Source organism: Heterodontus francisci, chromosome 30, assembly GCF_036365525.1.
Source record: "Heterodontus francisci isolate sHetFra1 chromosome 30, sHetFra1.hap1, whole genome shotgun sequence".
In the NCBI taxonomy this organism is placed as follows: Eukaryota; Metazoa; Chordata; class Chondrichthyes; order Heterodontiformes; family Heterodontidae; genus Heterodontus; species Heterodontus francisci.
In genome coordinates this window covers 53,836,379-53,864,174 of record NC_090400.1, presented here as the reverse complement: position 1 = coordinate 53,864,174, position 27,796 = coordinate 53,836,379, and the positions used below count along the sequence as shown (strand labels likewise).

The window sequence follows — 27,796 nt, the reverse complement described above, 5'->3', positions numbered from 1 at the left end:
GGCTTGATAGGAGGGGATAGAGTAGCATTATGGTTATGTTACTGCATTAGTAATCTAGAGACCTGGACTAATGATCTAAATTGTCACAGTATAAATTAATAGAACAATATAGTGCAGGAGGCCGCCATTCGGCCCATCAAGCCTGTGCCGCTTTTATTTAAGAGCCATCCAATTATTCTCACTTCCCTGCTCTTTCCCAACAGTCCTGGAAATTTTTTTCCCTTTGGAAGCATGTATCCAATTCCCTTTTTGAAAAGAGTTAAGTGGATTAGGAGAGTCAGCCTTTGTTGCAGACGGAGACACCCAGGGTGACACTGTTCGTGCTGGTGCTTTCTCAGTTAGGCGATTTAACAGGACATAGATCCTTACACTGTGGTCTTTCCCCATTGAGCCTTTGCAGTGGCTGCCCCAAGCTTTAGTGCGTCCCTCAGCACGTAGTCCTGGACCTTGGCATGTGCCAGTTTGCAACACTCGGTCGTGGACAACTCTTTGCGCTGGAAAACCAGCATGTTTCGGGCAGACCAAAGAGCGTCTTTCACCGAATTCATAGTCCTCCAGCAGCAGTTGATGTTTATCTCAGTGTGCGTCCCTGGGAACAGCCCGTAGAGCACAGACTCCTGTGTTACAGAGCTGCTTGGGATGAACCTGAACAAAAACCACCGCATCTATTTCCAGATCTGCTTTGCGAAGGCACATTCCAGAAGGAGGTGAGCGACAGCATCTTCCCCACCACAGCCACCTTGTAAACAGCATGTGGAGGTGGAGTGACTCCAGGTGTGCACAAAGGAACTGACAAGGAACTACTATCCCCCACACTTTGTTTAATTCAAAAAAGGCACAGCACCTAGACGTGGTCCTTTTGCCTGTGGAGGACAGTTCCCTGCATGAAGATATGTAGCTTCTGGCAAGCGTAAGTGAGGCACATTGCGAGCCCGATTTAATCTTAAATTGACAGTGTAATTCTTAGCACACTCGGATTGCTCAGTAAGCGCTGTCCAATCGTGGAATCATGCATTATGCATTGTGTTGAGTGTTGTAAGTATGGGCTGGTTGAATATGGTCAGTACTCTGCCTATTGCATACAGGCGAAGTGGCGTGCTGTTTGATACGATCCATCAGTTGTTGGGATGTACGGCCTACCTATCTTGCATTGCACCGGCACTGGAGTTCATATACCACATTACTCATTTGTGTGGGAGGCAGAACGTCTTTTTGGAATTAAACAAAGCATGAGGGCCAATAGTTCCCTAGTGTATTCTCCATGGCAACGCCTCGACCAGAGTCGAGTTGCCACCAATCAGCACCCTTTACTCATGTGGTATAAATTGTTGCTTCCTTTGAAATTTGGCATTCTTGCATCTGTCCTGATGAGTGCAAGAGGAAAAGCTTCGACAGCATGTCTCTTTTTTCAGCAATACTCAAGTGGTGTACTACCAAGTTACTATTGTTCTCACTTTATTCCCACCAACACTTGCTACACTATGTAACAGTTAGACTCTTTCCCAGAATCTCAAATCTATAGAACTCCTCACATACCTCACTCTTTCCTCTTTCTTAGAATCTAGAGGCTTCAAAAGTCCAATTTTGACATCACCCAATTTTGATTTGTCAGGAGGACAAGAGGAGGCCATTCAGCTCCTCGAGCCTGTCCCGCAATTCAAATTGACCATGGCTGATGTGTTTCTTAACTCCATTTACTTCCCTTGGTTCCCTAACCCTCGAAGCCCTGGCCTAATAAAAATCTATCAATCTCATGTTTGACACTCTTAATTCATCACCAGCATCCACAACTTTTTGGGGAGAGTGAATCAGATTTCCTTTCCCGTTTGTGTGAAGAAGTGCATCCTGACATCACCCCTGAATGGCCTTGCTCTAATATTAAGGTTGTGTCTGTCCCCTTGTTCTGGACTGCCCCACCAGAGGAAATAGTTTCTCTTTATCAAATACATTAATCACTTTAAACTGCTCAATTAGATCACTCTTTCATCTTCCACACTCAGATGAATACAAGCCTAGTCTATGGAACCAATCCTCCGAACTAAACATTTCTCAACTCAGACTGGTAGACATGTTTTCTTAAGGGTCACAGAACCAAGACAGGTAAATGGAGTCATGATCTAACTGAATGGTGGAACAGGCTCGAGGGGCTGAATAGCCTCCTCCTGTAGCTATGCTAGGTTCTACAATGCGTTCATGCCCAATGTCACAGCCCTATGATGTCAGACTGCGCTCCTTTAATTGGCCATTTTCTTCCGAAGCCCCGATAATAGACGACACCGTTTCCACCACTGCATCCACAGCTGTGATGAAGCATTCTTCCTCCTCTTTGCATTCATTGTTGAAATCAGTCATTTACCATCCCCTGTTCCAAAATGATGAAATGTTTTACATCCCCAGTTGTCCCACCTAAAATCTACAGGCTTCGAAAAGCCAAATTTGTCGCTCCCCCAACAACTACTTCTCGATTTATCTGGTTACCTCTCCCGCTGTTTTCCACCTTGTTGGCTGTCCTACACCATGGGTCTTATGCTAGTCATAGAATGATAAAGCACAAAATGCAGCCATTCTGCCTATCGTGCATCCAACTCTTTGGTAGAGCTATCCAATTAGTCCTTGCCCATAGCCCTACACATGTTTCACCCTCCAAGTATTTATCCAATTCCCTTTTGAAAGCACCTATTGAATCTCCTCCCACCATCCTTGCAGGCAGTGCATTCCAGATCACAGCAACTTGTCATGTAACACTGTTTTTCCTGAAGTTGCCTCTGTTTCCTTTGCCAGCTACCTTAAATCTGTGTCCTCTGGTTAACAACCCTTCTGTCACTGCAAACAAAACATCTTCCCTTAACTAGTGACCGTGTTATTAAAAATAAAATCTGCTTTATATAGGGGAGACAGTCATGGGATCCGATACCACCACTGGTTTGCAGTGAAGTAGTAAAATCTGGTCTTACTAATACTTTTTTTTGCGGGATCACATTTCCATGATTTTTTTTCCTGTGAAAATGGAATGTGATGCAGTGGTGTTGTTGATAATGCTACAAGTGGGCTGCTTCTCTCACAAGTTACAGCCACTTTTTTTTTTAGGTAATTGTTAAGTCAAATGATACTTTGGATGCCTTCAAACAACATTGGAAAATTCCCATATCAAGGCAGACGACAGCACAGCAACAAAAAAAGCAACATGAAATGGTGTTCACTGTCTGCTATACGTTAGTTAAATGCCCTGCAAGTGAACCGGAGGTAGCAGCTCTGTCTCCAGAGTTCAGATATGACAAACATAAACCACTCAAAACTTCCCTTTCGCAGTTTATGACACTGAACATGTAGCCCATTATCTTCTCTTTAATTCCTTCAGCTAATTAGGAACCAAATTGAGTCATTGACAAAGCTGTGAATTGTAACATCTTGACCCATGACTACTCTGCGAATTTGATGGAAAAAAAATAACCATCCAACCAAACACATCATCCTTAACAACACAATAACCAAAGCAACCGTTGTCCTACATTCTCCACGAGCACTGCGACTACTCACATCTTCCTTAATTACTTACAAGTCCAAACTGGCCCTGTGGATTTGGTGCTCAAAGCTGTTAATTTAATGAGTTGTTGTCTTACCTTTCTATGATATCAGCAATCGCGCAGGCAAACATCAGGAATCCTTCAGGCATTTGCAGGGCGACTAAGCAAGACATGGAAAAGAACAAAAAAAAAACATGGTTGTTTTGTTCTGGGTTTTTCTATTTGCAGTGTTAGTTGGTGATCAGCGTCTGAGAGAGGCCCAGCTGAAAATGATCAGTTCCTCCTCTCCACATTCTCACTGTATTCAAACCATCTGCAATTCCCACCGACTCCTTCCCAGGACTTCAAATCTATGGATTCCTCGTGTACCTCATGGGTGCAGCTCCAATAATACGCAGAGAGCTCAACACCATCCAAGACATAGCAGCCCGTTTGATCGGCACCCCATTCACCACTTTAAACACTCACTCCTCCACCATCAGTAGCAGCAGTGTGCAACATCTACAAGATGCACTGCAACAACTCATCAAGGCTCCTTCAACAGCACCTTCCAAACCCATGACCTCTACCACCTAGAAGGAACACCACCCCTGCAAGTTCCCCTCACCATCCACACACCATCCTGACTTGGAACTATATTATCATTCCTTCACTGTTGCTGGGTCAAAATCCTGCAACTCCCTCCCTAACAGCACTGTGGGGTGTACCTACATCACATGGACTGCAGCGGTTCAAGGCAGCGGCTCACCACTACATTCTCAAGGGCAATTAGGGATGGGCAATAACTACTGGCCTTGCCAGCAAAACCCACATTCTCTGAATGGATCAAAAAAAAACTCTTTCCTCCTAGCGCCCTCTCAGACACCTACTAGAGACATAACTAACCCCATGTCACATTTCACCTGGGATAATGTGATGCCATCACTGATTGCAGAGAAAATGTGTCACTCACTTTGAAATTTCTATTCAGTGAGACGACATTTAGATTATAGGGAAGGTAAAGATTCACAACCTTGTATGCAATATTTACAAAGCAATGACACAGATAACAGGTTACAACGTTTGCTCGTCAATCACCGACTATGTTTATTTTATAACTGCAATTCCTTCTTTCCACCTACAACTTGCTTTATGTCGTGAATTTAACATACAAGGTTCTTCATCAGATAAGGGCGCCAAGTCAAAGAAGGAGGTATTAGATGGGGTGGCCAAAATATCAATCACAGGCGGGTTTAAAGAAGGGTCTTAAAGGAGCAGAAGGGGTTAAGGAAGGAATTCCAAAGAGTGGGAGCGAGATTACAAACATTGGAAAGTTACTTGACGACTGACAGCTACAATTGCAGCAGGCTGAGTAATTAACGATCAGCATTAAAACCGTGCTTAATTCTTCCTCCCACCCCTGCGAGGCTAAAGCCATGCTTGCTGATTGTGGTGATCCGACCTCATATGGTTATGTACCTCACTGTAACGATTTCTAGACACCTTTGTTTTACAAGGAGGCTTTGGTCGATCAATGAACTAAACATGAAATTAAGAACCACTGCAATTCTGTGTTTTACAATTGGTGCAGAAAGGTTTAGGTAGATGATCCCAGAGTGTGGAGACTAGGCGGCTGAAGGCACAGCCACCAATCCTGCAGCAAAGCGAGGGTTCGGAGGCGAGGGTGGGGGGTGGGCACGGAAATGTGCAAGAGGCCAGAGTTGGAGGAACGCTGAAGTTCAGTAGGGTTTTATACTGACGGAGGTCACAGGGAAAAGAGGAGGGGAAAGCCCTGAATGGACTTAACCACCAGTATGAGAATTGTAAATTAAAAGACATTGGGGGATCCAAGGAACCAGTTGGGTGACAAATAACTGCCTTCTGGAATGTGTCTTTGCAAAGCAGGTGTGCAAAGAGATGCAGTGGTTTTTGTTGAGGTTCATCCCAAGCAGCTCTGTAACACAGGAGTCTGTGCTCTACGGGCTGTTCCCAGGGACGCACACCGAGACAAACATCAACTGCTGCTGGAGGACCATCAATTCGGTGAAAGATGCCCTTTGGTCTGCCCGAAACTTGCTGGTCTTCCAGTACAAAGACTTGTCCTCGACCGAGTGTTGCAGACTGGCACATTCCAAGGTCCAGGACTACGTGCTGAGGGACGCACTAAAGCTTGGGACAGCCGCAGCAAAGGCTCAATGGGGAAAGACCACTGTGTAAGCTCCTCCCACAATAGTGAACTGAGGAGCTGGACCCATGGGAAACCCCTCGGGCTGTAGACACCAAATATGGTTTTGCTGTAAAATGTCTTCTTTCTTTGGCCTCCTTGTCTCGAGAGACAATGGGTAAGCGCCTAGAGGTGGTCAGTGGTTTGCGAAGCAACACCTGGAGTGGCTATAAAGGCTAATTCTAGAGTGACAGACTCTTCCACAGGCGTTGCAGATAAAATTGGTTGCCGGGGCTGTTACACAGTTGGCTGTCTCCTTGCGCTTCTGTCTTTTTTCCTGCCAACAGCTAAGTCTCTTCGACTCGCCACTCTTTAGCCCCGCCTTTATGGCTGTCCGCCAGCTCTCGCGAACACTGGCAACTGACTCCCACAGCTTGTGATCAATGTCACAGGACTTCATGTCGCGTTTGCAGACGTCTTTAAAGCGGAGACATGGACGGCCGGTGGGGCTGATACCAGTGACGAGCTCACTGCACAATGTGTCCTTGGGGATCCTGCCATCTTCCATGCGGTTCACATGGCCAAGCCATCTCAAGCGCCGCTGGCTCAGTAGGGTGTATATGCTGGGGATGCTGGCCACCTTGTCTCGAGGACTTCTGCGTTGGAGATACGGTCCTGCCACCTGATGCCAAGGATTCTCCGGAGGCAGCGAAGATGGAATGAATTGAGATGTCACTCTTGGCTGACATACGTTGTCCAGGCCGAGACAACGTATGTAAAATGTACATGGCAGGTAAAATGGAATGGAAGGATTGTGAGGCAACTCACGCCTGTATCGAAGAAAACTGATTTCCTTTGCACTTTTTGGAATGTCAACTTGGTGCTGTTTTGTAATGCATTTTTTTTTTTTAAACAGATTTTTATGAATAAAGTATATTTTTGGAGAGAAAAAAATACAAATAACTGCCTTCGGAGTGCCTTACAAACAACAACAACTTGCATTTATTCAGCGCCATTAATGTAGTAGAACGAGTCAAGGCATTCCACAGAACCATTATCAGGCAAAATTTGACACCGATCCACACAAGGCGATGTTCAGACAGGTGACCAAAAGCTTTGTCAAAGAGGTTGGTTTTAAGGAGACCATCTACAGCAGAATGAGGGGAGAGGGAAGAGGGGAATGAGAGAGGGAAAAAGTTTTTGCAGTATCAAGCCACAATATGGAGTTGAGTGCATTACCCTCAGCGCAGCACTGCGGCAGTGCTGCATTGTCAACGGCTGCTGTACTCACCACCGTCCATCTGCTTGCTCAGGTGGATGTAAGAGAACATTCTCTTACATTCACACCACACAAGTGCCAGGCAATGACCATCTCCAACAAGAGAGCATCTAACCACCTCCCCTTGACATTCCAAGCCTCCTTCAACAGCACCTTCCAAACCCGCGACCTCTACCACCTAGAAGGACAAGGGCATCAGATGCATGGGAACACCACCACCTGCAAGTCCCCCTCCAAGCATCCTGACTTGGAACTATATCAGCGTTCCTTCACAGTCGCTGGGTCAAAATCCTGAAACTCCCTTCCTAACAGCACTGTGGATGTACGTACACTACAAGGACTGCAGCGGTTCAAGAAGGCAGCTCACCACCAATAAATGCTGGCCTAGCCAGCGACACTTAGATCCTCTGAAAGATAAAAAAAAAACCTATGGCACTATTCGAACAGGAGAAAGGTAGTACCCTCTCAATCAACATTGCCAAAAACAAATGATCGGGTCAACCATTCATTTGATGTTTGTGGGATCATGCTGTGCGCAGATGAATTACAGTATTTACTTAAGTAACAGCACTTCAAAAGTAATTAATTGGCTTGTGAAACACTCTGGGGTGTCCTTGATAACTTGATAAGGCGCAACAGAAATGCAAGTCCGTTCTTCTTTCATTGCAAATATGTGATTGCTGCTTCAAGTGTGGCATCAATCCATTCAACTATAATCAGGTGAAAGTGCTGAGGACATCGAGGAGGTGATACTTCAGCGTGTGGTGCAGCACACAGGCTGTGGAAACTCTCAACCTCACCCCTGAATCCGAATGTCTGGTGATCCAAACAAAATAGGTCACATTTACAGAAAAGATCCCGCCAGCGTTTGCAGTGGCTACAACTCCTGAGCTTACAGGTGCACATGACTTTTTTGTTTTTAATGGCACTGCACCCCATCCCCACCCCCAAAAAAAAAAAATACCCTTTGGTCCAAGATTTCCCATGATGTTGACTGAAGGTGCTGGGTTCTATGGTTGCTGGCCATTTTGTGACATCGCAGCAAAGTGCTCATCGTACAACCCTCCGAGATCTCTGCACCTCTCCAATTCTGGCCTCCTGCTCACCTCGATTTCCATCACTCTACCAACGACAGCCGTGCCTTCAGCTGTCTCGGTCCTAAGCTCTGGAATTCCCTCCCTAAACCTCTCCAATTTTCTCTCTCAATGGTTACAGCACAGAAGGAGGCCATTCAGCCAGTCATATTCGTACCAGCTCTCTGCAAGAGCAACTCAGCTAGTCCAACTACCCTGCTTTTGCCCCACAGTCCTGCAATGTTTTTTTCTCTTCCTTTAAGGCTCCTTGAAACCTCCCTCTTTGACCAAGTTTTCGGTCATCTGCTCTAATATCTCAATGTGGCTCAGTGTCAGGTTTTGTCGGATAATTGTTCCTGAGAAGTGCCTTGGACGTTTTACTACATTAAATGCACCACATGGAGTGCAGTGGTTCAGGAACATGGCCCACCAGCACCCTTCCAAAGGCATTCCGGGACGAGCAATAAATGCTGGCCTGCTCGGTGCCGGCCGCATCCCGTGAATATACAAACTAAATTTAAAAATTCAGAGGAGCGCACTCTATTCTTGAAGCAATATTTGTTCAGTCAGTATCAGCATCAGGGGTCACACTGTGGCCACACATCCCTTGGGTAAAGAGATCGAAACCATGATATTAACTCCATTACAGGCATAAACTTATATACAAGGCTTGAACAAAATGTCCCTCAGGTACAGCAAACCTATATTTAGGCTTTTCACTATTACTTCCCATCTCTGTGCAATCAGTGAGACTTCACATCCACATGCCTGGACTAGAATTTAATTCTTTTTTTCCCCAAAGGTGCCAAATTGCGAGCCAATGGTCAAAGCTGTGACTGGCAAGTGTTACATCCTGGCAGCAAGGAACTGGGAGCACTGTACAACATACAGCGGACACGTATAGAAAGCTGCAATAGAACACTGGAGTGCAGACAACGGACATTTTTAACACCCTGCAACAAAACAGCACATACAATACTCTGCAGTTCTACACAGGCATGTATGGTACGCTGCAGTTTAACAGCAAGTATACAATACCCTAGGACATAACACGGGACGGCAGATGCAGAGGGGGGGCACTGCGGGACGGCAGATGCAGGGGGGGGGGCGCTGCGGGACGGCAGATGCAGGGGGGGGCCACTGCGGGACGGCAGATGCAGGGGGGGGGCCACTGCGGGACGGCGCGCTGCGGGATTGCAGATACAGAGAGAGTATATTATAGGAGTGCAGATACAAGCAACACAGGGTAAAGGTGCAACAATCTGCAATATAACACGCTCCCTGGCCTGTCTGAGTTATTTTCTTGTCTTCACAAAGACCTAGATATGAACCAGGGCATCGGTGGAGCTGCAAGAATGATGTGCACGCCCTCGGGGCATGTGGGAAGGGTGATCAACCAGCGTTTATTTTCACTATCGCTGTCCAGAAATGGGCTCACTGATATTCATGGTCTAGGCTCAAATAACAACATCTTGCATTTAGATAGCACATTTTAACGCAGTAAAACATCCCAAGATGTTTCCACAGAAACGATCAGACAGAATTTGGCACTGAGCCACATTAGGAGATATCAGGACAGGTGATTTTGAGAGATAAAAAGGTATATTTTAAGGAGCATCTTTAAAGGAGGAGAGAGAGAGGTAGAGAGGCAGAGAAGTTTAGCAATGGAATTCCAGAGCTTAGACCCTTGGCAGCTGAAGGCACGGTTGCCAATGGTAGAGCGATTAAAATCGGGGTCACTCAGGAGACCAGCATTGGAGGAGCTCAGGGTTGCAGGATAAGGATTTGGGTGAGGTGCCAGAGAATAGGCCAGCGCCCATGAAACTGACTTCTGTCGGTGTCAGCATCTTCAGGCGAGGAGAACAGAGGTCGGAGCGGGAAGCAAAGCCTCAGAGGGAGGTAGTGAAGGTACGTGAAGTACCAGACTGAGATCCCAATACTCAGCAAATCAGCTCAGTTTTATTTTGACAGAGGTCATTGACTTGTTGGTGACCCCGTGTAGCACCGACATTCATTTAGCCAGTGGTTTCACACATTTATCACGTATGCAGCTATTTCCCTTTAAGTGCAGTCAGACAGGTAGTCAGCCAGCTCTCTACTCGCTCCCATGAGCTCACATTTTCACTGCGAGAAAGCCAAAGTTGCCACAGATGCTTCTCCCACCCTCCTACCTCAAGCAGCCTGTGCTAGTGAAATACTCTCATTAAAACTATAAACTCCCCCCAGGTGGCCCTGAGCGAGGCAGGCAGGTAAAAACTATATGTTTAATCGCAGGTGCTTACTGGATTACCTGATCTGTCAGGGCTGCAGCAACTGCACCATTTAGATGGCAGCAGTGGTGCAGTGGGCAGTACTCTAGTCTCCGAGCCAGAAGGTTGTGGGTTCAAGTCCGACTCTGGAGACTTGAGGGTATAATTCAGGCTGACACTCCAGAGCAGGGATGTTCTCCCAGAGTCCTGGTCGATATTTATCCCTCAATCAACACCACTAAAGCACATTATCCCATTGCTGTTTGTGGGAGCTTTATGCTGGCCAGCCTTTTGGCATTGCCATATCATCAATTACAAGAGCACCTCACTTCGATTTACAAACTCCAGTTATTTCAGGTATAGTCAGGTCTTCAAGCAGCTCAGATAAGCTATCCGCACCTCGTTAAGGCGCGATTACCTTAATTAATTAATCTTCTGTTTACCGATTTAAAAGCTCCGCTCATTTCAGCAAAACTCAGATCGTTCAGCAACTGTTCAATCTGCTCTGTGAACCTCACAAAGGGGTGATTACTTTAATCACTTACTGTCGAGTTAGTTACCCATCACCCCTGTGCTCACTGACCTATACTGGCGCCCCGTCTGGCAAATCCTTGACTTGAACATTCTCATCCTCGTTTTCCAATTCCTCCATGGCGTCACCCCTCTCTACCTCTATAACCCCCTCCAGACTTACAACCCTCCGAGATCTCTGTGCTCCTCTAATTCTGGCCTCTTGCACATCCCTGATTTTAATCGCTCCACCACTGGCGGTCATGCCTTCAGCTGCCAAGGGCCTAAGCTCTGGAATACCCTCCCTAAACCCCTCTCTCCATGGGCAATGACAGGTGCCGTCACTGGTGAAGGAACTTTACTCCTCTCTGCCAACGCTACACACAGCTTGGGAGCGCTCAAGAATGACAAAAAGTTAAGAATGGTTTTATTCCCCCAGCAGGGGCAACCCCTGCCCCAACTCAACAAACAAACATCGGCACTGAAAATAAAACTTTCAACAGAATAGAAAATGCCGGAAATACTCAGATCAGGCAGCACCTGTGAAGAGCGATACAGAGATGCAGCCTCTTGCTGTGGGTTCAATTCCTATTCGAAACTTGAACACAAAAATCTAGGCTGATACTCCAGCGCAGGAATGGAGGTGCCGTTTTTCAGATGTGATGCTAAACCTGTCTTCCCTCTCAGGTGGACATAAAATATCCCAGGGCACTAGTTTGAACAGCAGCGGAGTTCATCCCAGTGTCCTGGTAAATATTTATCTCTCAATCAACATCACAAAAACCTGATCATTATCCCATTGCTGTTTGTGGGATCTTGCTGTGTACAAATTAGCTGCCACATTTCCTACATTACAACAGTGAGTGCACTTCAAAAGTACTTCATTGGCCGTGAAGCAATTTGGGACAGTCTGAAGTCGTGAAAGGCTCTATATAAATGCAAGTCTTTCTTTCACAACATCAATAGAGCAACAAAGCGGTTAATAAAAACCTAGAAGACAATTTGTTCGCTCAGAAAAAAATCCAGTTAAACCAAGAGGAAGAATAAAGAGACTAATGGAATGCCAAAACATTGCGATTATTGATCTACTGTGGAAAAAAGTGATTATCTCCTCCCCCCTACCAATCTAATCAAATAGAGAAATAAAAACACACTACATCATCATCCCTGGAGCTTGCTGTTGTGCAAAAAGCACTTCAGTAAACATAACCCACCTGTGAACTTCAGGCAATCAGATGGCTCTTGAAAAACCCATTAAAGTCAGCAGGCAGTTGACACAAGATGCAGATGGCAATCCGAGCAGACGTGCATTAGAAAGAACCAAAGAGACGTACCATACCCAAGGACCAAAATCCCTCCACATCACCCCAAGAAAACCAAAAAATCATCAATTTACTTCTAATTTGATGTGATATTTCACTGGGTAGCGTGCTCGCCTCTGACAGAAGGTTTTGCGTTCATCCCTTGCTCCAGAGATTCGAGCACAAAAGGCTGGCACTCCCACTGCAGTACTGAGGAAGTGCTGCACTGTCAGAGATGCCATCTTTCGGATGTGACGTGAAACCAAGGCCCCAACCTGCCTTTTCAGGGCCCAACCAGTCCCTGTCAGTGCTTAACCCTCCAAACAAGCAAGAGGGGCAGCACAGTGGCGCAGTGGTTAGCACCGCAGCCTCACAGCTCCAGGGACCCGGGTTCGATTCTGGGTGCTGCTTGTGAGGAGTTTGCAAGTTCTCCCTGTGACCACGTGGGTTTTCACCGGGTGCTCCGGTTTCCTCCCACAGCCAAAGACTTGCAGGTTGATAGGTAAATTGGCCGTCGTAAATTGCCCCTAGTGTAGGTAGGTGGTAAAGAATATGGGATTACTGTAGGGTTAGTATAAATGGGTGGTTGTTGGTCGGCACAGACTCGGTGGGCCGAAGGGCTTGTTTCAGTGCTGTATCTCTAAATAAATAAATAGTTCTCGGACAGAAATAGGAGCAGAGGGCAGCCATATTTCAAGTTAAAAGATGATGACCAAACGAGGGACAAACTGGTAAATTACTGCCTTCTTCACACAGTGATTTGAACATGAAGAACATCGACGCCGGAGCAGGAGTAGCCCATTCAGCCCCTCGAGCCCGCTCTGTCTTTCAGTAAGATCATGGCTGATCTTCAACCTCAACTCCACTTTCAGGCCCAAGCCCCATATCCCTTAGTGCCCAAAAATCTATCAATCCCAGCCTTGAATATACCCAACAACTGAGCATCCACAGCTCTCTTGGATAGCGAATTCCAAAGATTCACAGCCCTCTGAGTGAAGAAATTCCTCCTCATCTCAAAGCTTAAATGCCCGACCCCTTGTCCTGAGACTACGCCCCTAGTTCTAGACTCTCTCCAGACAGGGGAAACAGCCCCTCAGCATTTACCCGGTCAAGACGTTCAAAAATGTAAACATTCCAATGTAATTACCTCTCATTCTTCTAAACACCCATTCTACTTAATCTTGCCTCACTGGACAACCCTCTCACCCAGGAAGCAATCTAATTACCCACACTGGTCCCATATCCCTTCATTCAATTATCCAATTTAATCTTTAAATGCTGACGTAGTTTCTACCTCAATCACTAACCCTGGAAGTGATCGTCACAACTCTCAGTGTAAAGAGATTTCTTCTGCGCTCTGTTGTATATCCCTTACATCTAATCTATTACCTATGGCCCTTTGTTCCTGACTCCCTCAACTACTGGAAACAGTCTGTTTCTATCTACGCTGTCCCATCCTTTCATAACTTTAAACAGTTCTAAGATGAATAGCCCTCTAATCTGCATTGTTCTGATGGGAATAGACCCAGTTTTGTCCAGGTAGTTTCCTTGTATTTGTATAAAGGTCCATTGCTGGGGTGGAGTATGGGATGCTCAACTCTGCACTTGGTCTGAGTGATAGCTGTTCTCCAGACTGATGTTGAGTAAGAAAAGGGGAAAAGTATTGCAGTTCAGCAGTGGCTCAGTGGTTTGCACTTTCAACTGAGTCAGAAGGTTGTGGATTCAAGTCCCACTCCAGGGGCCTGAGCACTTGGCTAACACTTCAGTGCAGTACTGAAGGAGTGCTGCACTGTCGGAGGTGCCGTCCTTGAAATGAGACTTAGTCTGCACTCTCAGTAGGACATAAACGATCCCACAGCGCTTTCTGAAGAAAAGCAGGAGAGTCCTGGCCAATATTTATCCCTCAACCAACATCACTAGAACAGAGTATCTGGTCAGTTATCTCATCACTGTTAGTGAGACCTTGCTGTTTGCAAATTGGCTGCCCCGTTTCCCTACATTACACCAGTGACTTATTTTGAAAGTAGGCTGTAAATGTTTTGGGATGTCCTGAGGTTGTGAAAGGTGCTACATAAATGCAAGTTATTTTTTACATTCGTTCATGGGATGTGAGCATTGCTGGCAAGGCCAACATTGGTTGCCCATCCCTAATTGCCTAATAAGATGGTGGTGCTTTCTTGAACCGCTGCAGTCCATGTGGGGTAGGTACACCTACGGTGCTGTTAGGAAGGGAGTTCCAGGATTTGGACCCAGTGACAGTGAAGGAACAGCAACATAGTTCCATGTCAGGATGATGTGTGGCTTGGAGGGGAACTTGCAGGTGGTGGTGTTCCCATGCATCTGCTGCTCTTGTCCTTCTAGGTGGTAGAGGTCGTGGGTTTGGAAGATGCTGTCGAAGGAGCCTTGGTGAGTTGCTGCAGTGCATCTTGTAGATGTTACACACTGCTGCCACTGTGCATCAGTGGTGGAGGGAGTGAATGTTTGGGAATGGGGTGCCAATCAAGCGGGCTGCTTTATCCTGGATGGTGTCGAGCTTTTTGTGTGTTGTTGGAGCTGCACCCATCCAGGCAAGTGGAGAGTATTCCATCACACTCCTGAATTGTGCCTTGTAGATGGTGGACAGGATTTGAGGAGACAGGAGGTGAGTTACTCGCTGCAGAATTCCCAGCCTCTGACCTGCTCTTGTAGCCACAGTATTTATATGGTTGGTCCAGTTAGGTTTCTGGTCAGTGGTAACCCCCAGGGTGACGATGGTGAAGGATTCGACAACGTTAATGCTGTTGAATGTCAAGGGGAGATGGTTAGATTCTCTCTTGTTGGAGATGGTCACTGTTGCAGTTTCCCAACACTAATAAGCCATGGATTGATACAAACAAAATGTAAATAAAGAGCACCATATACAGCCTGCCAGTTCCATTTCTACTATTAGCATGTCTTCGAAAAGCATGCGACAGAGACAACTAACTGCACAGCTCCCATTCCCATTCTACCATTGAGTGCTACAGCATGATGCAGCAGCAACAGGCTGCCTTGCAGAATCCCAGCCCTGTAGTTCCCTTTCTTACCAATGTTCGCCCCTGGCGGGGGGAGGCCTGTTGACATCTCACTGGGCCCCAGTTCCAGATGTGCTGCGCCCGAGAGCCAAATGCTCACCTGTGAGCCTTGCCGAAGAGTATTTTCAGATCATCAGACAGCAGGAGCCCCAATCCAGAGTTTACCCATACGTCCACACTTCCACCAGCAGTCACCTGGCTGAGAGCAGGGTCAGGAATCCTGGGGCAAAGGCCAAGTCTGGGACCCCTATTCCCACTCTGGATGAGATCATATAACTTAACAGAGACGAGGAATCCAACTTATTCCTGTGTAAGGTTCATCACAGCTAGCACAGTTACACAGGATCGCACATCTCCTCAGACTGCCTGTGTTTGCAGGCAACAAGGTTTGGCGCGGGGGGAGGCGGGGGGGGGGGGGGTGGTGAGAAAACACCAATACCTCTCTGTGCTCCTGCTTGTTTTATCCTCCAGACAGTCTTGTATATCTCAAAGTTGTAGTTACTGGGCAGCACACGCCCAGCCTCCTGCAGCTCTGTATCATTTAGGATTTCTTCGGGAATCTGATTCGCCACCCGTCGATGGGGACCTAATCCCAAACAGGGAGAAGAAAAAAAAAACAGGGATAGTTACTGCTGCGTTTATCAACCTTTCCTCGTCAGTCCCCTTGAATCAGCTCCAAATATCTAGTAAACAGCTTTGTTACATGTTAATCTATCTTGCACAGTTAACCCTTGATCAGCAGCATTGCCACAACAAACGCACTGACTGACAGAGTCAGGATTTAGTGCATGTCCTTATTTAACGAAAATCATGAGCCCGTCTCTTTCTTTTGTCTTTGCACACATTCACGTCTTCCATTGACGGACTTGGGAAAGTCGGCAAATCACCTACTCCGAGGCCCCTGCATTTTTATACAATCTTTATAAATCATGCTTATAGCGCAGCACAGGTTCTCCCCATCTCCTCAACAGCGTTCTGGGGGCAATGCTCTATCACTCCATCTGTCCCCCTGCCCCTCAGGAAAACGCTCCAATGCAGCATACCTGAGAATCAGTGATACCTTACTGAAAGGTGACCCGACACCAAAAATAATTGCATGGCAGGATCAAGTACACCTGGGTTCCAAGGTGCCTCAGTGCAGGTAATGAAGCATGGTGATCAATGCAGCCACCATTGCCAGCAGCCCCACTTTGCCCCCATTCACAGGTTGCCCAGCACTTTGTATTGATCATGAAAATGACAGCCTCGCCAATACCCCGGGCTCGTCAATCTCCACTTCAAGTGAGCAAACCACGTGCCGCTGTGACTAACAGACACACATTTATGTAACTCCATTGCCCTCAAACCTCCCACCGTGCTTCACTTAGGTGTCAGCTGTGGCTCAGTGGGTAGCGCTCTCACCTCCAAGTCAGAAAGTCGTGCGTTCAAATCCCACTGGAGTACTTGAGACTTGAGGGAGTGCTGCACTGTTGGAGGTGCTGTCTTTCAGACGAGATGTTAAACTGATGCCCCGGCTGCCCTCTTGGGTGATTGTAAAAATTACCCCATGGCACTATTTCAAAGAGCAGCACGGGAGTTCCCCGCAGCTCCTGGCCAATATTTATTGTACAGCAAACATTACTAAAAACAATTATCTGCTCAATGTCTCTTTGCTGTTTGTGGGAGCTTGCTGTGCCTAATTTGTCTGCTGGGTTTCCTACATGACAACAGTGACTACACTTCAAAAGTACTTCATTGGCTCTAAGGCACCTTGGGACATCCTGAGATCACAAAAGATGCAGGTATTTATTTTTGCTTTCTTTCACATGTGACTAGCAATTGGTTGCGCATTTAGTTATCAAGGAAAAAGTAAGAGGCTTTCATTTATATAGCACCTTTCTTGACCTCAGGACATCCCAAAACACTTTACAGACAATGAAGTGAAGTGTGGTCACTTTTGTAGTGTAGGAAGCAGGACCGCCAATTTATGTGCAGCAAGCTCCCACAAACATTAATGTGACAATGAAGCAATGAGACAATAATCTGCCTTTTGTGATAGGAATTAAAGGATAAACACTGGGAAGAACTCCTCCGCTCTTCAAGTAAGTCCTGTGGGATCTTGCATGCCCACCTGAAAGGGCAGACGGGGCCTCGGTTCAACATCTCATCCAAAAGATGGCACCTCTGACAGTGCAGCACTCCCCCATTCCGGCACTGGAGTGTCAGCCTGCATTTTTGTGCTCCAGTCTCTGCAGCAGGACTGGAACCCACAACCTTCTGGTTCAGAGACAAGAGCACTGCCCACTGAGTCATTGCTGACACATAAGGTGTGTCAGGTGACAGTCAATCTGCACACATCAAGGTCCCACAGGTAGAAACTGGATGAATGATCAGTTAATGGGTTGGGGGAGGTGGGATGTGGGGCAGAGAGAGACATTGGGCAGGACAGCGGGAGAATTTGCCGTTCTTTGACTAATGGCATAGGATCTTCAACAGCCACCCGGACCATTGAAACAAGCAGACAGGGCATCAGTTCAAAGTGTGACTCAGAGCTAACTGCACTACCAGGTGAGCCTAGCCGAGCTTCAACTACATAGTTGTGCAAACGCAGCTTCCTACTCGCATTCCTGTGAAAACAGACTGCTGCATCCCCCTTGGTGCAGTAATAAAGTGCAATAAGACACAGAGGCCTTAGATTACTGATCATAAGAGCAGTAACCCATTTCATACTATAGGGAAACCCCGCAGTCGGCTCTTTAATTGCCTTTAAAACATAAACTTGGATTATCCAATAATTTGAATTAAGAAACACAAGTCGCACAGCAAAGTGCTAAAAAAAGATTTGGAATATCAAATCAATTGAATTAAAAGCAACTACAAGTTCACTCCTGTGTGTGCACAGCCTCAGTACACACAGCTTTCATTTCCTTTACAGAGTATAGTTTTTGCACCTCATGCATACAACAGACTTTCAACCATCTGATTTTTATCCCTTCCTCACTGTGCACATTCACCGATGCAAATCCTGCCATTGTTTATCTCAACACATCAATTTAACACCTTAGCTGTCAAGAGACACCAAGATTCTGCAGAAGCACCAATCCAAAGTATTATAAATAAAACAGTGTTCTTTTAAAATCATCTGTGTTTCAAAGTTTTTTTTTTCTCTTTTGAAAGTTAAAGGAAGAGCTGCTTTATTTGGTGGCTCAGTGGATCGCCCAGGTAAAGAAGTCTGAGATTTTCACAGGTATTAAGGGGCAGTGAAATGAGACTAACTGGACAGCTCTCTCAGACAGCCCACACAGCTGAGGTGGGACAAATTCTCAGAGGGTGCTGTACTCAAGTGTCACCACAGTAGGCACAATGAAAATTACCATCTTTTAAATATTTCTCAATTGTTTAACTGCAGCTGGGATAATAAAAACAAAACCTCCTCCAAAGGACTTCACAGCCAATGAATTAGTTATAAACTCGTGGTGTTATGTAGGCAAACAAGGCAGCCAATTTGCACACAGCAAGATTCCACAATGAGCGTGAAAACTGAGAGAACTCCTCTGCGATTCTTCAAATAGTGTCATGTGACTTTTTACACCCACCCGAACAGGCAAACAAGGCCGAGGCTTATCATCTCATCGATCTCTGGCAAAGTAGCACTGCCTCAGTACTGAAGCTAATGTCCTCAAGTTGTGCAGTAGGACTCAAACAAATAAACCTTCTGATTCAGAAGTCATTGTGTCAATAACTGAACCAAACTGACAGTTTATGGGGCGGGGGGAGGGGGGTTGCTGGGATGGGGAGAGGAGGCAGTAGAGATATTAGAGAAACTTCCAAGCCTGTTTATGAAGAAGACACTGAGACTAGGATGCTTTGGTGGAGATTGTTTATTACTTGCCACAGAACTTACTTCTCCATTCCTAACAACACCCAACCAGTGCTGGCTGGCTCTATACATATATACATCGGAGTACAATTAACTATTCAACCCCCAAAACCTGTTCACCCTATTACCTTCAACTACTAGGCATTTAACATCCATTAACAGAACTTATTAGACATTAACAAGAGATAGGTTAATATGGCCATAAAAAGCAAAGCAATCACTGGGGTTCATTTCTATTGTGATAGAAGTTATGTTGAACTTGTACGTAGAATCTTGGTTACTGTGCACGCTTCTATCTCCATATAGAGGCAATGGACAAGGTGCAAAAAAGATTCACAACAGTGATGTCGAAACTGAGAGTTATACTCATCAGGAAAGATTGAATGGACTGGGGCTCCATTCTCTAGAAAAGAGAAGACCGAGAGGGGAGCTGATAGCAGTCTTTAAGATAATGAAGGCGTTCGATAGGGTAGATGTAGAGAAAATGTTCTCACAGGGTGGCGCAGTGGTTAGCACCGCAGCCTCACAGCTCCAGTGACCCGGGTTCGGTTCTGGGTACTGCCTGTGCGGAGTTTGCAAGTTCTCCCTGTGACCGCGTGGGTTTTTACCGGGTGCTCCGGTTTCCTCCCACAGCTAAAGACTTGCAGGTTGATAGGTAAATTGGCCATTGTAAATTGCCCCTAGTGTAGGTAGGTGGTAGGAGAATGGTGGGGATGTGGTAGGGATATGGGATTAATGTAGGATTAGTACAAATGGGTGGTTGTTGGTCAGCACAGACTCAGTGGGCCAAAGGGCCTGTTTCAGTGCTGTATCTCTCTATGACTTGTGGGGGCATTCAAAACTGGAGGTCATAAACATAAGATGGTCACTAATAAATCCAATGGGGAATTCGGGGGAAACTTCTTTACCCAGACAGTGGTGAGAATGTGGAACTCGCTACCACAGGGAGCAGGGAATAGAAGGATATGCTGATAGGATGGGAGGATGCTTGTGTGCAGCATAAATGCCAGCACAGACCAATTGGGCCAAATGGCCTGTTTCTGTGCTGCATAATCAGTGCAAGTCATACAGGATATATAATGTGAGAAAGTAGATCAGGGAAAGCACTGAGTATTTTGGATTCCAGTTTGCAATCTGACCTTTTGATGTTTGGCTCAGTTGGAAACACAGTGAGTTAATTCAGATTAATTCCATCAAATGCCTTGAGAACTTTGAGAGATGTAATAAAGCACTGGGTAAAAGCATTGCACTGGTTGAGATGTCATCTTACAGATCAGACATTAAACCAAGGACCCTGTCTGCCTTCTCAGGTAGATGTATGGCACTATTCAAAAGAAAAGCAGGGGAGTTCTCCCCTGCGTCCCACCCAACATTTATCCCTCCACATCGCAGATTGCAACAACAAATAATATTTATATAGCACCTCCAACATAGTAAAACATCCCAAGGCACTTCACAGGAGCATTACCAAAAAGTGACATCCCAAAACACATAAGTAGATATTAGGACAGATGACCAAAAGTTTGGTCACAAAGGTAGGTTTTAAGAACACAAGAATTAGGAGCAGGAGTAGACCATATGGCCCATCGAGCCTGCTCCGCCATTCAAAACGATCATGGCTGATCTTAGAATTCAACTCCACTTTCCCACCGCTCGCCATACCCCTTGATTCCGTGAGACCAAAAATCTGTTTATCCCAGCCTGAAATGTATTCAGCGATGGAGCATCCACAACCCTCTAGGGTAGAGAATTCCAAAGAGTCACAACCCTTTGAGTGATGAAATTTCTCCTCATCTCAATCCAAAATATCAGCCCCTTACCCTAAGACTCCCCCACCAGTGGAAACAATCCCTCAGTGTCCACCCTATCCAGCCCCTTTAGAATCCTATATATGTTTCAATGAGATCGCCTCTCATTCTTCTAAACACCAGAGAATACAGGCCAAATTTACTTAGCCTCTCATCATAGGACAACCCCTTCATCCAGGGACCAATCCAGTGAACCTTCACTGCACTGCCTCCAATGAAAGTATATCCTTTTTAAAATGTGGAGACCAAAACTGCACACAGTATTCCAGATGTGGTCTCACCAAAGCCCTGTGCAATTGTAGCAATACTTTATTCCTGTACTCCAATCCCTTTGCAATAAAGGCCAACATGCCATTTGCCTTCCTAATTGCTTGCTGCACCTGCATGCTAACTTCCTGTGCTCCTTGTACAAACACACCCAAGTCTCTGCACATGAACACTTACAGGTTTCACACCTTTAAAAAAATATCCTGCTCTTCTATTTTTATGACCAAAGTGAATAGCTTCACACTTTCCGACATTATACTCCATCAGCCATCTTGTTGCCCACTCACTTAACCTGTCTATATCTCTCTGCAGCCTCTCTGTGTCCTCCCCACAGCTTTCCTGTCCACCTACCTTTGTATCATCAGCAAACTTAGTTCATTACTGTCTGTTCATTTAAATCATGAATATAGATTGTAAATAGCTGAGGCCCCAGCACTGATCCTTGTGGCACCCCACTATTAACCAGGTAACACAGTATCCCGTCCATCCCAGTAACTGAGGGGACGATAGGAAACAAAGTATCCCCTGTCCATCCCACTGACTGAGGGGACTACAGGTAACATAGCATCCCATGTCCATCCCACTGACCGAGGGGACGATAGGAAACATAGTCTCCCTTGTCCATCCGACTGACTGAGGGGACTACAGGTAACATAGCATCCCATGTCCATCCCACTGACTGAGGGCTACAGGTAACATAGTATCCCCTGTCCATCCCAGTAACCGAGGGGACGATAGGAAACATAGTATCCCATGTCCATCCCACTGACTGAGGGCTACAGGTAACATAGTATCCCCTGTCCATCCCAGTAACCGAGGGGACGATAGGAAACATAGTCTCCCTTGTCCATCCCACTGACTGAGGGGACTACAGGTAACATAGTATCCCCTGTCCATCCCACTGACTGAGGGCTACAGGTAACATAGTATCCCCTGTCCATCCCACTGACTGATGGCTACAGGTAACATAGTATCCCCTGTCCATCCACTGACTGAGGGCTACAGGTAACATAGTATCCCCTGTCCATCCACTGACTGAGGGCTACAGGTAACAGAGGATCCCCTGTCCATCCCACTGACTGAGGGCTACAGGTAACATAGTATCCCCTGTCCATCCACTGACCAGGGGCTACAGGTAACATAGTATCCCCTGTCCATCCCACTGACTGAGGGGACTACAGGTTAAACAGTATCCGCTGTCCATCCCACTAACTGAGGGCTACAGGGAACATAGTATCCCCTGTCCGTCCCACTGACGGAGGGGACTACAGGTAACATAGTATCCCCTGTCCATCCCACTGACTGAGGGCTACAAGTAACGTAGTATCCCCTGTCCATCCCACTGACTGAGGGGACTACAGGTAACATAGTATCCCCTATCCATCCCACTGACTGAGGGCTGAAGGTAACATAGTATCCCCTGTCCATCCCACTGACTGAAGGCTACAGGTAACATAGTATCTGCTGTCCATCCCACTGACTGAGGGGACTACAGGTAACATAGTATCCGCTGTCCATCCCACTGACTGAGGGCTACAGGTAACATAGTATCCCCTGTCCATCGCACTGACTGAGAGGACTACAGGTAACATAGTATCCCCTGTCCATCCCAGTAACTGAGAGGACTACAGGTAACATAGCATCCCCTGTCCATCCCACTGACTGAGGGGACTACAGGTAACATAGCATCCCCTATCCATCCCACTGACTGAGAGGACTACAGGTAACATAGTATCCCCTGTCCATCCCAGTAACTGAGAGGACTACAGGTAACATAGCAACCCCTGTCCATCCCACTGACTGAGGGGACTACAGGTAACATAGTATCCCCTAACCATCCACACTGACTGAGAGCACTACAGGTAACATAGTATCCTATGTCCATCCCAGTAACTGAGGGGGCTACAAGTAAAATAGTATCCCCTGTCCATCCACTGACTGAGGGCTACAGGTAACATAGTATCCCCTGTCCATCCACTGACTGAGGGCTACAGGTAACATAGTATCCCCTGTCCATCCCACTGACTGAGGGAACCACAGGTAACATAGTATCCCCTGTCCATCGCACTGACTGAGGGCTACAGGTAACATAGTATCCCCTGTCCATCGCACTGACTGAGGGAACCACAGGTAACATAGTATCCCCTGTCCATCGCACTGACTGAGGGCTACAGGTAACATAGTATCCCCTGTCCATCGCACTGACTGAGGGCTACAGGTAACATAGTATCCCCTGTCCATCCACTGACTGAGAGGACTACAGGTAACATAGTATCCCCTGTCCATCCCAGTAACTGAGAGGACTACAGGTAACATAGCATCCCCTGTCCATCCCACTGACTGAGGGCTACAGGTAACATAGTATCCCCTGTCCATCCCACTGACTGATGGCTACAGGTAACATAGTATCCCCTGTCCATCCACTGACTGAGGGCTACAGGTAACATAGTATCCCCTGTCCATCCACTGACTGAGGGCTACAGGTAACAGAGGATCCCCTGTCCATCCCACTGACTGAGGGCTACAGGTAACATAGTATCCCCTGTCCATCCACTGACCAGGGGCTACAGGTAACATAGTATCCCCTGTCCATCCCACTGACTGAGGGGACTACAGGTTAAACAGTATCCGCTGTCCATCCCACTAACTGAGGGCTACAGGGAACATAGGATCCCCTGTCCATCCCACTGACTGAGCGCTACAGGTAACACAGTGTCCCCTGTCCGTCCCACTGACGGAGGGGACTACAGGTAACATAGTATCCCCTGTCCATCCCACTGACTGAGGGCTACAAGTAACGTAGTATCCCCTGTCCATCCCACTGACTGAGGGGACTACAGGTAACATAGTATCCCCTATCCATCCCACTGACTGAGGGCTACAGGTAACATAGTATCCCCTGTCCATCCCACTGACTGAAGGCTACAGGTAACATAGTATCCCCTGTCCATCCCACTGACTGAGAGGACTACAGGTAACATAGTATCCCCTGTCCATCCCAGTAACTGAGAGGACTACAGGTAACATAGCATCCCCTGTCCATCCCACTGACTGAGGGGACTACAGGTAACATAGCATCCCCTATCCATCCCACTGACTGAGAGGACTACAGGTAACATAGTATCCCCTGTCCATCCCAGTAACTGAGAGGACTACAGGTAACATAGCAACCCCTGTCCATCCCACTGACTGAGGGGACTACAGGTAACATAGTATCCCCTAACCATCCACACTGACTGAGAGGACTACAGGTAACATAGTATCCTCTGTCCATCCCAGTAACTGAGGGGGCTACAAGTAAAATAGTATCCCCTGTCCATCCACTGACTGAGGGCTACAGGTAACATAGTATCCCCTGTCCATCCACTGACTGAGGGCTACAGGTAACATAGTATCCCCTGTCCATCCCACTGACTGAGGGAACCACAGGTAACATAGTATCCCCTGTCCATCGCACTGACTGAGGGCTACAGGTAACATAGTATCCCCTGTCCATCGCACTGACTGAGGGAACCACAGGTAACATAGTATCCCCTGTCCATCGCACTGACTGAGGGCTACAGGTAACATAGTATCCCCTGTCCATCGCACTGACTGAGGGCTACAGGTAACATAGTATCCCCTGTCCATCCACTGACTGAGGGCAACAGGTAACATAGTATCCCCTGACCATCCCACTGACTGAGGGAACCACAGGTAACATAGTATCCCCTGTCCATCCCACTGACTGAGGGCTACAGGTAACATAGTATCCCCTGTCCATCGCACTGACTGAGGGAACCACAGGTAACATAGTATCCCCTGTCCATCGCACTGACTGAGGGAACTACAGGTAACATAGTATCCCCTGTCCATCGCACTGACTGAGGGCGACAGGTAACATAGTATCCCCTGTCCATCCACTGACTGAGGGCTACAGGTAACATAGTATCCCCTGTCCATCGCACTGACTGAGAGGACTACAGGTAACATAGTATCCCCTGTCCATCCCAGTAACTGAGAGGACTACAGGTAACATAGTATCCCCTGTCCATCCCAGTAACTGAGGGGGCTACAGGTAACATAGTATCCCCTGGCCATCCACTGACCGAGGGCAACAGGTAACATAGTATCCCCTGTCCATCCCAGTAACTGAGAGGACTACAGGTAACATAGTATCCCCTGCCCATCCCAGTAACTGAGGGGGCAACAGGTAACATAGTATCCCCTGTCCATCCCAGTAACTGAGAGGACTACAGGTAACATAGTATCCCCTGTCCATCCCACTGACTGAGGGCTACAGGTAACATAGTATCCCCTGTCCATCCCACTGACTGAGGGTTACAGGCAACATAGTATCCCCTGTCCATCCCAGTAACTGAGAGGACTACAGGTAACATAGTATCCCCTGTCCATCCCAGTAACTGAGAGGACTACTGGTAACATAGTATCCCCTGTCCATCCCACTGACTGAGGGCTACAGGTAGCATAGTATCCCCTGTCCATCCACTGACCGAGGGCAACAGGTAACATAGTATCCCCTGTCCATCCCACTGACTGAAGGGACTACAGGTAGCATAGTATCCCCTGTCCATCCCACTGACTGAGGGCTACAGGTAGCATAGTATCCGCTGTCCATCCCAGTAACTGAGGGGACTACAGGTAACATAGTATCCCCTGTCCATCCCACTGACCGAAGGGACTACAGGTAACATAGTATCCGCTGTCCATCCCAGTAACTGAGGGGACTACAGGTAACATAGTATCCCCTGTCCATCCCACTAACTGAGGGCTACAGGTAGCATAGTATCCCCTGTCCATCCCACTGACTGAGGGCTACAGGTAACATAGTATCCCCTGTCCATCCCACTGACTGAGGGAACCACAGGTAACATAGTATCCCCTGTCCATCCCACTGACTGAGGGCTACAGGTAGCATAGTATCCCCTGTCCATCCCACTGACTGAGGGCTACAGGTAACATAGTATCCTCTGTGCATCCCACAGACTGAGGGCTACAGGGAACATAGTTCCCCCTGTCCATCCCACTGACTGAGGGCTACAGGTAACATTGTATCCCCTGTCCATCCCACTGACTGAGGGCTACAGGTAGCATAGTATCCCCTGTCCATCCCACTGACTGAGGGCTACAGGTAACATAGTATCCTCTGTGCATCCCACAGACTGAGGGCTACAGGGAACATAGTTCCCCCTGTCCATCCCACTGACTGAGGGCTACAGGTAACATAGTATCCCCTGTCCATCGCACTGACTGAGGGCTACAGGTAACATGGTATCCCCTGTCCATCCACTGACTGAGGGCTACAGGTAACATAGTATCCCCTGTCCATCCCACTGACTGAGGGAACCACAGGTAACATAGTATCCCCTGTCCATCCCACTGACTGAGGGCTACAGGTAACATAGTATCCCCTGTCCATCGCACTGACTGAGGGAACCACAGGTAACATAGTATCCCCTGTCCATCGCACTGACTGAGGGAACTACAGGTAACATAGTATCCCCTGTCCATCGCACTGACTGAGGGCTACAGGTAACATAGTATCCCCTGTCCATCCACTGACTGAGGGCTACAGGTAACATAGTATCCCCTGTCCATCCACTGACTGAGGGCTACAGGTAACATAGTATCCCCTGTCCATCCCACTGACTGAGGGAACCACAGGTAACATAGTATCCCCTGTCCATCGCACTGACTGAGAGGACTACAGGTAACATAGTATCCCCTGTCCATCGCACTGACTGAGAGGACTACAGGTAACATAGTATCCCCTGTCCATCCCAGTAACTGAGAGGACTACAGGTAACATAGTATCCCCTGTCCATCCCAGTAACTGAGGGGGCGACAGGTAACATAGTATCCCCTGTCCATCCACTGACCGAGGGCAACAGGTAACATAGTATCCCCTGTCCATCCCAGTAACTGAGAGGACTACAGGTAACATAGTATCCCCTGTCCATCCCAGTAACTGAGGGGGCAACAGGTAACATAGTATCCCCTGTCCATCCCAGTAACTGAGAGGACTACAGGTAACATAGTATCCCCTGTCCATCCCACTGACTGAGGGCTACAGGTAACATAGTATCCCCTGTCCATCCCACTGACTGAGGGTTACAGGTAACATAGTATCCCCTGTCCATCCCAGTAACTGAGAGGACTACAGGTAACATAGTATCCCCTGTCCATCCCAGTAACTGAGAGGACTACTGGTAACATAGTATCCCCTGTCCATCCCACTGACTGAGGGCTACAGGTAGCATAGTACCCCTGTCCATCCACTGACCGAGGGCAACAGGTAACATAGTATCCCCTGTCCATCCCACTGACTGAAGGGACTACAGGTAGCATAGTATCCCCTGTCCATCCCACTGACTGAGGGCTACAGGTAGCATAGTATCCGCTGTCCATCCCAGTAACTGAGGGGACTACAGGTAACATAGTATCCCCTGTCCATCCCACTGACTGAAGGGACTACAGGTAACATAGTATCCGCTGTCCATCCCAGTAACTGAGGGGACTACAGGTAACATAGTATCCCCTGTCCATCCCACTAACTGAGGGCTACAGGTAGCATAGTATCCCCTGTCCATCCCACTGACTGAGGGCTACAGGTAACATAGTATCCCCTGTCCATCCCACTGACTGAGGGCCACAGGTAGCATAGTATCCCCTGTCCATCCCACTGACTGAGGGCTACAGGTAACATTGTATCCCCTGTCCATCCCACAGA

General features: G+C 47.2%; 1 protein-coding gene across 3 annotated transcripts in view; it reads right to left on the bottom strand.

Annotated features, from left to right (window-relative positions):
* LOC137346803 (uncharacterized) overlaps positions 1–27,796 on the bottom strand; it is a 127,329-nt gene that overhangs the window by 47,110 nt on the left and 52,423 nt on the right. For all 3 annotated transcript variants that reach the window (XM_068010676.1, XM_068010677.1, XM_068010678.1), the window contains exons 2-3: positions 15,572–15,718; positions 3,621–3,684 (exon numbers count right to left, since the gene is read on the bottom strand). In XM_068010676.1, coding sequence (XP_067866777.1) covers positions 3,621–3,684; positions 15,572–15,718 — 211 coding nt within the window. The remainder of the gene's footprint in view (positions 1–3,620; positions 3,685–15,571; positions 15,719–27,796) is intronic.